This window comes from Hipposideros armiger, unplaced genomic scaffold (assembly GCF_001890085.2).
Source record: "Hipposideros armiger isolate ML-2016 unplaced genomic scaffold, ASM189008v1 scaffold_462, whole genome shotgun sequence".
NCBI classification, from domain to species: Eukaryota; Metazoa; Chordata; class Mammalia; order Chiroptera; family Hipposideridae; genus Hipposideros; species Hipposideros armiger.
Window position 1 is genome coordinate 445,403 of NW_017731812.1, and position 12,546 is coordinate 457,948.

The 12,546-nt window shown below is 34.6% G+C and overlaps 2 protein-coding genes across 2 annotated transcripts in view; one reads left to right on the forward strand and one right to left on the reverse strand.

Annotated features, from left to right (window-relative positions):
• LOC109395280 (contactin-5-like) overlaps positions 1–12,546 on the reverse strand; it is a 1,255,350-nt gene that overhangs the window by 423,578 nt on the left and 819,226 nt on the right. The window lies entirely within an intron of this gene.
• Positions 8,135–10,826, forward strand: LOC109395279 (postacrosomal sheath WW domain-binding protein-like). Its single transcript, XM_019666162.1, has 2 exons — positions 8,135–8,650; positions 10,785–10,826. Exons 1-2 carry the CDS (start codon positions 8,135–8,137, stop codon positions 10,824–10,826), a joined length of 558 nt encoding a protein of 185 aa, XP_019521707.1.

Consider the following 12,546-nt stretch of genomic DNA (forward strand, 5'->3'; position numbering starts at 1 on the left):
CAGTACGTAAGTAAAGTAAACAAGGAGGTCACGTAAGAAAAGGCATGAAAAAGAGGGCAATAGAGAAGAGCACTTAAAGTAATTAAGTGTTTACCATATGCCAGATTCTACATTCTATCTCATTTAATTAGTAAAAACTCAGAAACATTCTATGACAAAGGTAATTTTAAACTAATGAAAATTTCATGGAAATGTAGAAATAAAAATGGGCCCAAAATGTCAGCTTGGACTTGAGGATAATTCTGCTAGAGAAATAATGATAAATGATGAATAAATGTGCTGTGGCGAGTATAAGTCATATTAGCCTGCATAGTGTAAGAATTTGCAGAATTATATGCATACCTAGGATCTATAACATTCTGAATTGTAAACTAAGAAAACAAATTTTTGCTTCATTTTTATTAATCATGACTTTGATTACATGATAACCTTAGATCAAGATTCTCAACCTTGGCACAAGTGATATTTTGGGATATTCTGTGTTGTGAGGGCTGTCCTGTGCTTTGTAAGATTTACCATCATACCTGGCCTCTATTCACTACATTCCATTAGCACACCTCCCCAAAAGGTGACAATCAAAAATGTCTCCAGACATTGTTTAATGTTCCCTGGGGTCAAAATTGTATTTGTTTAAAACCACTGCCTTAACACAATGAAGCAGGAAGGGTTTAGAAAAGACATATTTCCAATGTCTGTACCAAACAGTTGGAGGTTTACATCCTCCTTGGTTAACCACACACAAAATATATATATCAGGAAAGATATTTTTGAATGAATGAATGTCCCAGGAAACTTGAGCATGAAAAAGTTATACTGAAAAAAGATATGTGCTTTCAAACTTAAAATATGGGTAAATTGATTTGCTGTCTTTTTTTTTTTTAAGTTTATTGGGTGACAATTGTTAGCAAAGTTACATAGATTTCAGGTGTACAAGTCTGTGACACATCATCTATATATCACACTGTGTGTTCACCACCTTGAGTCAGTTCTCTTTGCATCAGAATGTATTTGATCCCTTTACCCTCATCTACTACCTCCCTCCCCCCTTGCCCTCTATAACCACTAAACTGTTGTCTGTGTCTGAGTTTTGTTTCTTCATTTGTTTCTCTTGTTCTTTTGTTGTTTTCAGTTTTATATACCACATATCAGTGAAATCATATGGTTCTCAACATTTTCTGTCTGACTTATTTCACTTAGCATTATAATCTCAAGACCCATCCATGTTGTTGCAAATGGAACTATTTCATCTTTTCTTATGGCAGAATAGTATTCCATTGTGTATATATAACACATCTTTTTCCAAACATCTATCGAAGGACACTTTGGTTGTTTCCATGTCTTGGCTTTATTTATTTATTTATTTATTTATTTATTTATTTATTTATTTTGTAGAGGGCAGTGTCACTGGCCCTCATATGTGGGATCCGAACCGGGGCTCTCTGGCGTCCCAAGCCAGATCTTAACCATCGCGCCACTCGGCCGGCCCATGTCTTGGCTTTAAATGCATTATATATCCATTCTTTGGGGGGAAAAGGGGAAGGTATTTGTGTTATTCTTAACATTCATCCAATAAAAACTGAGCACTCACAATGGGTAGGCACTAAGAAGTATTTTCTTTGAGTCCTAGATAACCTAGGTGAGATGCTTTTTCTTAAGCTACAACAAAAAATATTACATGAAAATAGCTGACATGAGTTTCTCTACACCAAATTACAGTATTGCCACTTAAAACTTTTATTTTTTAAAAAAGCAAAATAAATAAGTGATAGGATAAATAAATAACTAGAGGAAGTTATTGTGAAAATATGGTATTTGTTATTGCATCATAATGAATTTATAAAAATTTGGGAAAGCACAGGAAACTTCATTAAACTCTTAATTATAATTAAGTTGTAGAACTAAATTATAAAAAAAAACCTTCTAATCTTTACATATTAAGATATGACTACTGAAATAAATATTATATATGCCTTTGATATATAAAATTAACAGATAATATGTTTTATATATTTATGTATTACAAAACATATGAGCTTTGGAGTCAGACAAACTTGGGTTTAAATTCCAGTACCATCATTTTCTAGCCTTGAGCCAACTACTTTAATCCTTTGCTGCTTGATTGATTAATTGTACATAATAATGTCTCCTTAAAGTATTGTTTTGAAGATCAACTGACATTAACATTTGTAAATATGTGGTATATCATAATTACTCAATAAATTACAGTAAATAATAATAACTTTTAATTTGTGGTATAATACTACATGGTAGACATTATACTGAATAATTTATATGTAAAATATCACTTAACACAACAATCATGTGACCAGACATAATCCCCTCATTTTTTAGATGACAAAACTGAGGCTGAAATTAACTCACTAAATTTATATAGGAAATAAATTACAAACTTCTAATACAAATCCAGGGTTCTTGGTATCTAGAACCTGATTGTCACTACCACTAATATTACTATTACTTATGTTACTATTATTATTATGTTACATTTATAAAGCACTTTCATGTATATTATTTAATTCTCTGAGCTGAGCATTATAATTATTTCTAATTCCAAGATGAAAGCTCTGACGTTCTGAGAGACTTCTGCAAAATCAGCCACACAGTAAATAGTGGATTTTAACTAAAGTTCTTGTGTCCCAAATCTTATGTTCTGAAAATTGTCAAAACAGGCAAGAGAAGTAAAGGTTGCCAGAAGGGTAAGATTTGCTAAATTATAGACTGAAAAACAAGGGCCTAGTCTGAACACCCTTTATTCTATTATGAGTGCCCATACTCTTACATATCTCTTCATTGTTCAATGTCACAAAAGTATCTTAGCACACACTCATTCACCCTGTTTCTTTATCTCTTGATTTTCTCTTAGAAATAGAGTTCATTGTAAGGGGTGGAAGAGCACTGTAGTGTGTTCCAATTCCCAGCCAAGGGTAATCAATGATGATTCTACCTCTGAAGAGATTAGATTTTAAAGTTTCATGCCAAGAAGCCATTATTACAGGTAAATTTAGATTATTTGATTAATTCTCCTGTAATAATGGACTCCATTTATTGATAAAGATGATGCATTCATTACTTAAAGCAATGTCTTTACGTTTTGTAGTTTTTAGCTTGATGGGATTCGTGACTTGTGTAGATGGACTTCAAAACTTATATGACAGTAAATCATCACAAAGATCCTGATAACCAATAAATTAATCTTTATTTAACAAGGTAAAAAACTTTTAGATATCTGTGTAGCAGGCAGATGCCATCACACACAATGTTAATTTTTCATAGGAATAATGTTTTTGAATGTTTTTTCTTTTTTAGGCTTTTATTGAACAGACTACAAGATAGCTATAGATGGCTGAACCTATAATGCTAGTTAGTGGTTATTGTCTGAAATATCAGATTCATATCTCAAAAGTGTCCTTTCTTCAGAAGAGGATTATTTCAATTTAGAAATTATCTGTTGTGTCTCTGCAACAAAGAATGATGAAATTAACATTCTCTTACTCCTCCCAAGTTTACTTCCTAAATTTTCTGTTTTGTTTGTTAATCAGTTCACATAGTTTCTTACTCATAGTTATTACTATTATGAAATTAAACACTTATTATGTCTTCTCACCATGGTTTTCCATTTCTAAGATTTTTATTTTTTCCCCAATAAAAAGATCATATGCGTTATATTTCTTGTTATATGGTTAAGAATATCTGTTCGCTGTCTTTATAATTGAAAGACAAGTTGACTGAGTCTGAAATTAGGCATTCACTACTAGTTTCATTAATGACTATAGATGTTGTTCCACTTTCTCTCTCTGTATTCATGTTTAACATCGCCATGGTGACATCTGAGTCTAGCCTAACTTTCTTCACTTTTCAGCAGCTAGATTTTATGCTTGGATGCCCATACGCCTCTCTCCTCATCCTTGAATTTAAAGAATTTTGGTAACTATACCTTTGTGTTAGTCATTTTGTATAACTTTCATGTTCAATAATTTCTTTTTCAAGAGGATTTCTTCTTCATTTGTTCTGTTTTCACATCACTTAGGCATACCTTGGATTTTTTTAATGCCTTATCTATCATCTCTGTAAAAACTTTGATATCTTTATTCTTTTGCTGTTTGACTTTTAAATTTGGTTGCTATGTTCTTTTCAGGTGCCTCTGTATTACCCGTAATGAGGGAATGTGAAATCCTGGACTAGATATAAAATCATGCACGGTCCTCCATCCATTCTCTCTTCATTTGCCAACTAGCTGACGGTAGGGGAGCGGTACATGCCGTGGAGGGCCTAATGGATGTTAAAGGTATTAGATGGATCAAATTTGGTTTTCCAACTCTCCACATGGAAAGCCACTCATTGAACAACCAAGTGGAATGTGATGTGAATAAGAAGGAAGCATGTATTGTGTTAAGAAATTGTTATAATATCCAGAATTTCTTATCTTGATTAATATTACTTAAACAAATAATTTTCAAACTTGAAATATATAATTTGATTTGGAAGCAATATTCACTGAAGTACATATCATCATTAGATTATAGAGATTGACTTGTATTTTTTTCTCTCTAGTTCAAGCCTGTTCATAACTACCTAGTTAAAGTACATTCCCAGGCCTAGAGAGATATTCAACTAGTCAACCTTATACAATATCTAACTTTATCAGTTATAGTGCTCCAGTTTTTATTACTGGTTTTCTACTTAATCCCTGAGTACCAATCCTTCTTCATGTGCCCAAATTCTGAAACTGGGTTTCTGTCCTACATTTCCATTCCTAAATCTTACTTTGTTAACCCTTCTAGAAGGTCTAGTGCTATTATTTAGACATTTGTATTATATGGATGCTATGGTTCTTGTTTTGTATTTTCACATGGTTGCTTTTCACTATATAGTAAGGTAATTCAGAGTCTGATTCATTTCTGATCTTTGACTACTGATGGCTTTTCAGCCCCACCAGCTGCTTTTACCCTTTTGACTCACTTAGGCTGCATCACTGATAAGCCCTCCTCTCTTGACTAAGATGGGAAGGTTCACAGCACGCAAACTCCAGCCCCCATAAGAACTCTCACTGTTGCTAAACTCCTCTACCACAGTAAAAGGCAAAGCTACCCATTCCTTCCCATCCTTTCTCAAGCGATTTTCAGACCAGCTTATCCTGCCCTCATCATAAACCCTTATGATGTGAATAATATATATTGTCATATCCTTTGGTATGTGTGTAGCATCATTAGTCTCTGCATTTGAACAAATTTGAGGTTGTGGTGGTATTGATGTTGCAACCACATAACAAGCTAGGACTCAGTCAGCTCAGTAGAGCACAGGGTCTTCTCTGAGAAGAACATATATTCCTCCCAAGGGGTTTGCATCCATGGAAGCAATAGATCTTCAAACAGTTATCTAAAATGTGGAAGGTAAACATGTGAGAAAGGTAACGACAGAATTACTCTGGATAGCTTTCTCTTAGGTTTGTATCAGAAAAACAAGGTATGCTCTGGGATCATCCAAATTATTTTAGCAAAATGGTCTCAGCTAAGGAGGCAAGCTAGGGGCTAGGTTTGGAGGTAATTATGTAGAGTGACATAAATTGGAGATGTTTAATAAATTATATTTGTTAATCTAAAATCAAATATATATATATATATATATATATATATATATATATATATATATATATATATATATATATATACCAGAGTGCCAAAAAATGTATACAAAAGGCTTGTATTCATCTTATGTTATCAGTATACATTGAGTAGTATAATTTTAATAGTCTTTTCCTTTCTTAAAATGTGTATACATTTTTTGGCNCTCTCTCTCTCTCTCTCTCTCTCTCTCTCTCTATATATATATATATATATATATATATATATATATATATATATATATTCTTTTTCCTTTTCCCCTTTTGTTATCCTTGAGCCTTAGGAGCAACCCCATCCATTCTGGTCTCAGCAAGCCCAGAAAAACAATATAAAATTGAGGAAAAAGTGCTGTACATCCTTATTTAGGTTAGTGGTTCTCAAATTCTTTTAGAACAAATATTTTATAATTCTCCTTTTATAAAAATTAATAAGTATTCTAACCTACTTATGTACAATTTTTTAATTTAATAAAAGGACAAATAAAAGAGAATATAAAACAGTATTTAATTCAATATAAATTCTCAGGAACAATTAAGACATAAAGTGGTAATCAAAGTTTGTTTTTGTTCATAAAATCTCCATGAATGTAGCAGCTGCAAATGCAAACTTATCCAAGTGTGGTATTTTTCACTCAAGTATCATGCATGCTCCTGGTGTTAGGTGATGTGATTTTCTAAATAGCCAACAACTCCTGGTAAAGTTCTTAACAAAATTATATATAATCTTGTTAAAACTGACACAATTTCTGCATTGACATAACTATTATATGTCAAAAATACAGAGCTGGATTCTAGTCTCAAAAAATTATAAAGGGGATTTTCAACTCATGTGAATGTCTGACAGGACATTTAAGAGTCCTGGCATTATAATAACAGGTCATTTAGCATTCCTAGTCTCCATTCTCTAAAAGTAATGCATCCTAGAATCCCTGAATCAACCAAAACAACTCCACACATTTCCGGAACACCTCTGAAGTGCCATATCTTTTTAGAATCCAAATAGAGCAATAAACAAGAAAAAATGACAGACTAAAGTGAGCCTGGTGTTGGCAGTAGTTTTCCACAAGAGATGCATGAACAGCAAGATAAAGCCCTACCTTGAAATAATGACTCTGGGGCCCATCTGCCTTTCTCCCAGTGGAGTTTTTTTTGAAGCACTGATAATGTTATTTTATTTATGGAGACAGCGATTTCCCTTGTAGAGTCCTGTCCTGGGATCAAGCTGATATCTCGCCATTCCTAACCCCTTTGAAATGACTGCCGCTTATCGATAGGCTCCACCCCTATACTAACTTTGTTCCTGCCAAAATGTTTTTAGTATCACTTAATCTGAGATTCCTACAGCGAGGTTCTCTAGGGAAGCCTTACTGCTGGGCGTTGGGTTATTGTTTTCTATTGCTTCCTGGATCATGCCTCCCTAGATTCTAAACTTGCCATTCAGACTTAAATCCTCTTTGGAACAATTACTTCTGTACCCATTTTTCTCAAAGATAGGGTCTAATGCCAGATCCCAAACCTTTCAACCTGCTGGTTAGCTCTAATTTATAGCCTTATCTACTTTATTCATGTAATGTGACCTAAGTATATCAGTAATATAATCTAGAGGAAGTATTAGCCTATTATGTCCAATACAATTACAAGAACTGTACTTTTAATGATCATTAATATATTTTACGTGATAATTTCCAGAAAGTTTGAAATGTTTAATTAGAAATTGCATTTTATAATGACATTCAGTTAAAATGTGAGAAAAACTTTTCATACCATCTGGGCATCAAAGATGAATTCTTAAAGAAAATATCCAAACATTCCTACAACTTTAAGTTGCTTTTCAACATTGAAATTAAGTTTCTTTATAAAATTTGAACAAGTGTAAACTGTCATTATAAAGCTTTCAAGGATTGCTAAGAATTAAATAATCCTTTATTAAAAAGCATTGTGATATATGTTTTATGGGTAGTGGCATTATGTTGCACACAATATAAATTGAGTGTTTAATAAGTTTTTATGTCATTTTCTAACATAGCTATAAAAGAGAGATCAAATAATTCAGAGATGCTATCACTTATGATACTGATCAAAGTGCATCAATCTTTATTGCATTCAGAAGATAACGAATCACTAGGCCATCTTGTTAAAAGGGAGAGCACTGTTCTTTTCTCCTTTTCATTTCATTTGTAATTCAAAATACACAGTTTAGTTAAAACATACTCAGGCAAATATTCTATCGTAGTGTAGAAATTCATCCTAAATTCAGAGTTCAAATTCCTCGAGTAGATGCCCCCTTATTTAGCAATATTTGTTAAGCTCCTAGTAAGCGTGCACTGCTCTAAGGGCTGAAAGAGGATAAAGAGGAGTGTATGAGGTCGTCTTTGCTCCAATAGCATATAGTGAAGCTGGACAGAAAAGCATACTACTACAAAACAATAACAATAGCTCTAAAAATTAAGAATATAATAAAAGAATAAAGGCGGCAAGAGAGACCGGAGCAAGATGACGGTGTATCAGAACCACACGGAGAACCGCCGCGGGGCCGTCATCTCTTATGGTGAAAGTGTCTTGAAGCAGTGTCAGGATGTGAAGCTCTCCTTTCCACAGCAACCAGAGGGATCCAATTTCTTCAGTGGTACAAAGAGGGGAACATTGTTTCTCACTTCACACAGGATAATCTTCGTGACTTCACACTCAGTCAGTGATCCCATGTTTTCTTTTATGATGCCATTTGATCTGATGAGTAACTGTACCATTGAACAACCTGTCTTTGCCCGCATCTACATTAAAGGAACCATTCAGGCAGCTCCAGATGGTGGCTGGAAAGGACAGGCTACTTTTAAATTAGCCTTCAGAAAAGGAGGTGCCATCAAATTCCGCCAGTTGATGATGAAAGCTGCCTCTGCTGCTGCCCATCGAGTTCCACTTGCAAGTGTAAATTACTGGTTTGGTGTTCCAGGACTGTATTTCATTACTGGGCAGGGGAGCATGATGTGCAACCAAGAGGTGCCTTGTCCAGTGAGCTTCATAATTCCTCGTTCATAGAAGGACCTGTCTTTATTTGCGAAAAACTGAACAAGGTGCTGATTTACAGCCTCATCTAAATTGACATTATACCATGCAAGGAGTTTTGAAGAGAGTGAAACAAGTTGAAGTCTGATGGTGCAAGGTCAGGCGAGTATGGTGGGTGTGGCAACACATCCCATCCAAGCTCCAATAATTTTTGACGGGTGATCAAACTTGTGTGTGGTCTTGCATTGTCGTGATGGAACACAACTCCTTTACAATTAATGAGCTCTGGACGTTTCTGGATGATGGATTTGTTAAAACTGTCCAATTGCCGACAGTACATATTTGAATTGATTGTTTGGTTCCTTGGTAGGAGCTTGAAAATCACGACACATTTGAAATCCCACCACACTGAGAGCATAACCTTCCTCTGATGAATGTCTGCTTTGATGTCATTTAAGGCAAATCATCATGTCAGGACCAAGACCGTTTGTGCACCACATTGTTGTAAACAATCCACTTCTCTTCACCAGTTATCAGTCGCTTCAAAAAAGGATCATTTTCCTCACATTTAATGAGCATATTGCAGATGTTTATATGTGCTGCTGTCAAATGAACTTTGAGTTCATGAGGGGCCCAAATATCGAGCTTGCTTACGTATCCCAGCTTCTTCAGGTAGTTGTGAATGCTTGAATGATGGATGTTTAATGTTTCTGTTATGTCTTGTGTCGTGTAACGTGGGTTTGACTCGATCAATGCCTTTATTTTGTCGTCATCAACCTCAGTGGGCCTCCCTGACTGAGGAGCGTCGTTGAGATAAAAATCACCAGCACGGAATTTCATGAACTATTGTTGGCATTGATGTTTTTGTAGAGCATTGTCATCATAAACTTTACACAAATTTTCACAAGCTTGACGCGTGTTCTTACTTTTATGGAAGTAAAAGAGTAAAATATGGTGAAAATGTACAGTTTGGTCTTCCATCTTCAACTTGTAAAATCTCCAAAACTCAATCAATCGCTCAATTTTTTTTTTAGATTGAAGCTAGAACAGTCAGCTGTCAAATGACATAGCAATAACATAGATGTGAATGACTCTAGTACTTCCAAAAATGAATTTGTGCCATCAGTTGCAAAAATGCGCCATGACTTTTTCCTATAATCCTATATTTAGTATATTCACAATGTTGTACAACCATCAGCTCTCTCGGGTTTCAAAATTTTTCATCACTCCATAAAAAGCACCCCATAATTCCCCTAACTAATAATTCCCTATTGTCCCCTCCCAGTATTTCTTGGTATCCTCTAATCTGCTGTTTGTCTCTGTGCATTCACCTATTCCGATTATGTCACATAAAAGAAATCATACAGCATATGACCTTTGGTGTTTGGCTTATCTCACTTAGCATAAAGATATTGAGGTTCATCCAAGCTATAGCATGTATCAGTACTTTATTCTTTTTGTGACTGAATAATATTCCATTGTATGTATGTACCAAATATGTTTATCCATTCATCCATTTATGGACATTTCACTTGTTTCCACCTTTTGGATATATTATGAACAATAGCTCTCCAAAATATTTGTAAAAAAAAAATAAAAGAATAAAATTATAATGTTTCAATGAATGGTCGTAAAATTGTAAGGTCTCTTTCTTAAATGACAGAAACTGGATTAATGTGATTTATATAGGAGTATATCATCCAAGTGAAATACATTTTTCCCCTTCCAGAGGGAATTCTTATTCTCATAAAAGATCATCTAAATTTCAATTTGGTCATCCAAAACAGTTTACTAGCAAAGGCTATTTTGAGGAAACAGTGGAAAATTGTCAACACAGAGATCACTTTGGGTCATGACGCCATTGCCCAAGTACCAAGTCAAATTTGAAATTAGCCACATTAACAATGAAATTCAGTCAAAGGTACAAAGGATATGAGGAAACAAATTTACTAGGTTGTGGGGCTCTTCCATATGTCCAAAGGCAGTGGTAGAAACTGCAAAAGGCTTTGAGTGTTATGTAAATTGTGGTTTGTGTTTATCATTGAGGGAATTAAAGAGACAAAATTATATGCTTCGATTTAGTAAGAAATAATTAACTTTAATTGCTTCTAAATAACCCCCCACTTTTTTTCCACTGTAGGGAGGATTAGTAGTTTCTAAATCTCAGGAATGGGCCCCCTAGTAAAAATTTGAACTTTCTAGTCGGAATCACTCCTAATTCAAACTGCTTCTGAGCAAGGAAGATAAAACATAGAAACCTAACCAACTCATCAATAATAGAAGATGTCCCTACACTTAAGTTTCCTCCTACTAAACCCACAACAATGAAAAGAGATTAAGTCAAATACCTATTTATTCTCCATTCCTTTATAAAGGGAATAACAGGTATACTATCGTCAGTGGTTAATCCTTGTGTACATTACAAAATTAGGCCATGTTTAGCAACTGTTGGAGGTGCTGACTCCTAAAGGCTTTCAATTAACCTATTTTACCATAAAAATTTCCAAATTAAACCTTAGTAAATTTTTTAATTAAATTTATTGGGGTGACAATGTTTATTAAAATTATATAGGTTTCAAGTGTACAGTTCTATAATGCATCATCTATATATTGCATTATGTGTTCACCACCTAGAGTCAGTTCTCCTTCCATCACCACATATTTGACCCCCTTTACCCTCTTCTACCACCCCCTTCCTCCCTCTGGAAACCACTAAACTGTTTGTGTCTGTGAGTTTTGTTTCTTTTGTTTGTCTTGTTCCTCTGTTGCTTTCAGTTTTATATCCCACATACTCGTATGAATGTCATATGGTTCACTAGCAACTTCACTAGCTATTAGGGAAATGCAAATAAAAATCACAAGGAGATACTACCTCACACCTGTTAGAATGACTGTCATCAACAAGACAAATAATAACAAGTGTTGGAGAGGCTGTGGAGAAAATGGAACCCACATACACTGTAGGCGGGAATGTAAATTGGTACAGCCAGTATGGAAAACAGTATAGAGGCTCCTCAAAAAATTAAAAATAGAATTACCATACGACCTAGCAATCCCTCTCCTGGGTATCTACCCCAAAAAACTGAAAACATTTATTAAAGATCTATGTACCCCAATGTTCATTGCAGCATTATTTATGGTATTCAAGACATGAAAACAACCAAGTCCTTCAATAGATGATTGGATAAAAAAGATGTGGTATATAAACACAATGGAATACTACTTGGCCATAAGAAAAGATGAAATACTGCCATTTGCAGCAACATGGATGGATCTTGAGATTATTATGCTAAGCACAATAAATCAGTCAGAAAAAAAATTAAATCAATTAAATTACAATCTTTATATTCAAACAAGTACTTTAGAGTAATTATTAACAACTTAGTTTTTATTTATTTATTTATTTTTAACTAGGCAATGTCTCTTGATCTGTTGAACATTCGCCCTGATACAATTTGAAATGATCATAGTCATTACCCAAATTAACAATATGAGGTGGAAAGCAAAATAACTTTTGAGGACTTCTCAATGCACAACTCCAATGAGCAATGTTCTCCCTTCTATGCACTGCTCCACTTCTCTCCTTTATGATTCTAGCTCAAATATTTTTATTCACTCACTGTCTCCACTTTCGAACCTCAATCAAGTGTCAATTGCTGACTCTTGTACTCTTCGCGAGGCGGTCTTTTTTCCCTTCTGTTGCTCTGGCTTGCTCCTGCTATTGGAAGTCAGCCACAATGTTGGGAGCTACCCTGTTGGAGAGTGCCACAGAGAATGGCCTCTGGCCAACAGCCCATGAGTAATTGAGATATGCAGTCCAATATCCCTCAGCACCTGGATCTGCTGACAATCATGCGAGGTGAGCTTACAAGTGGATCTGGACCCATTTGACCTTGGTATTA

Excerpts from the sequence above, each read along its gene's own strand:
- LOC109395279 (XM_019666162.1), top strand. The coding sequence starts at position 8,135 with ATGACGGTGTATCAGAACCACACGGAGAACCGCCGCGGGGCCGTCATC. Across the intron at positions 8,651-10,784 it reads ACCAAGAGGTGCCTTGTCCA|GGAGGATTAGTAGTTTCTAA; the intron begins GTGAGCTTCATA and ends TTTCCACTGTAG.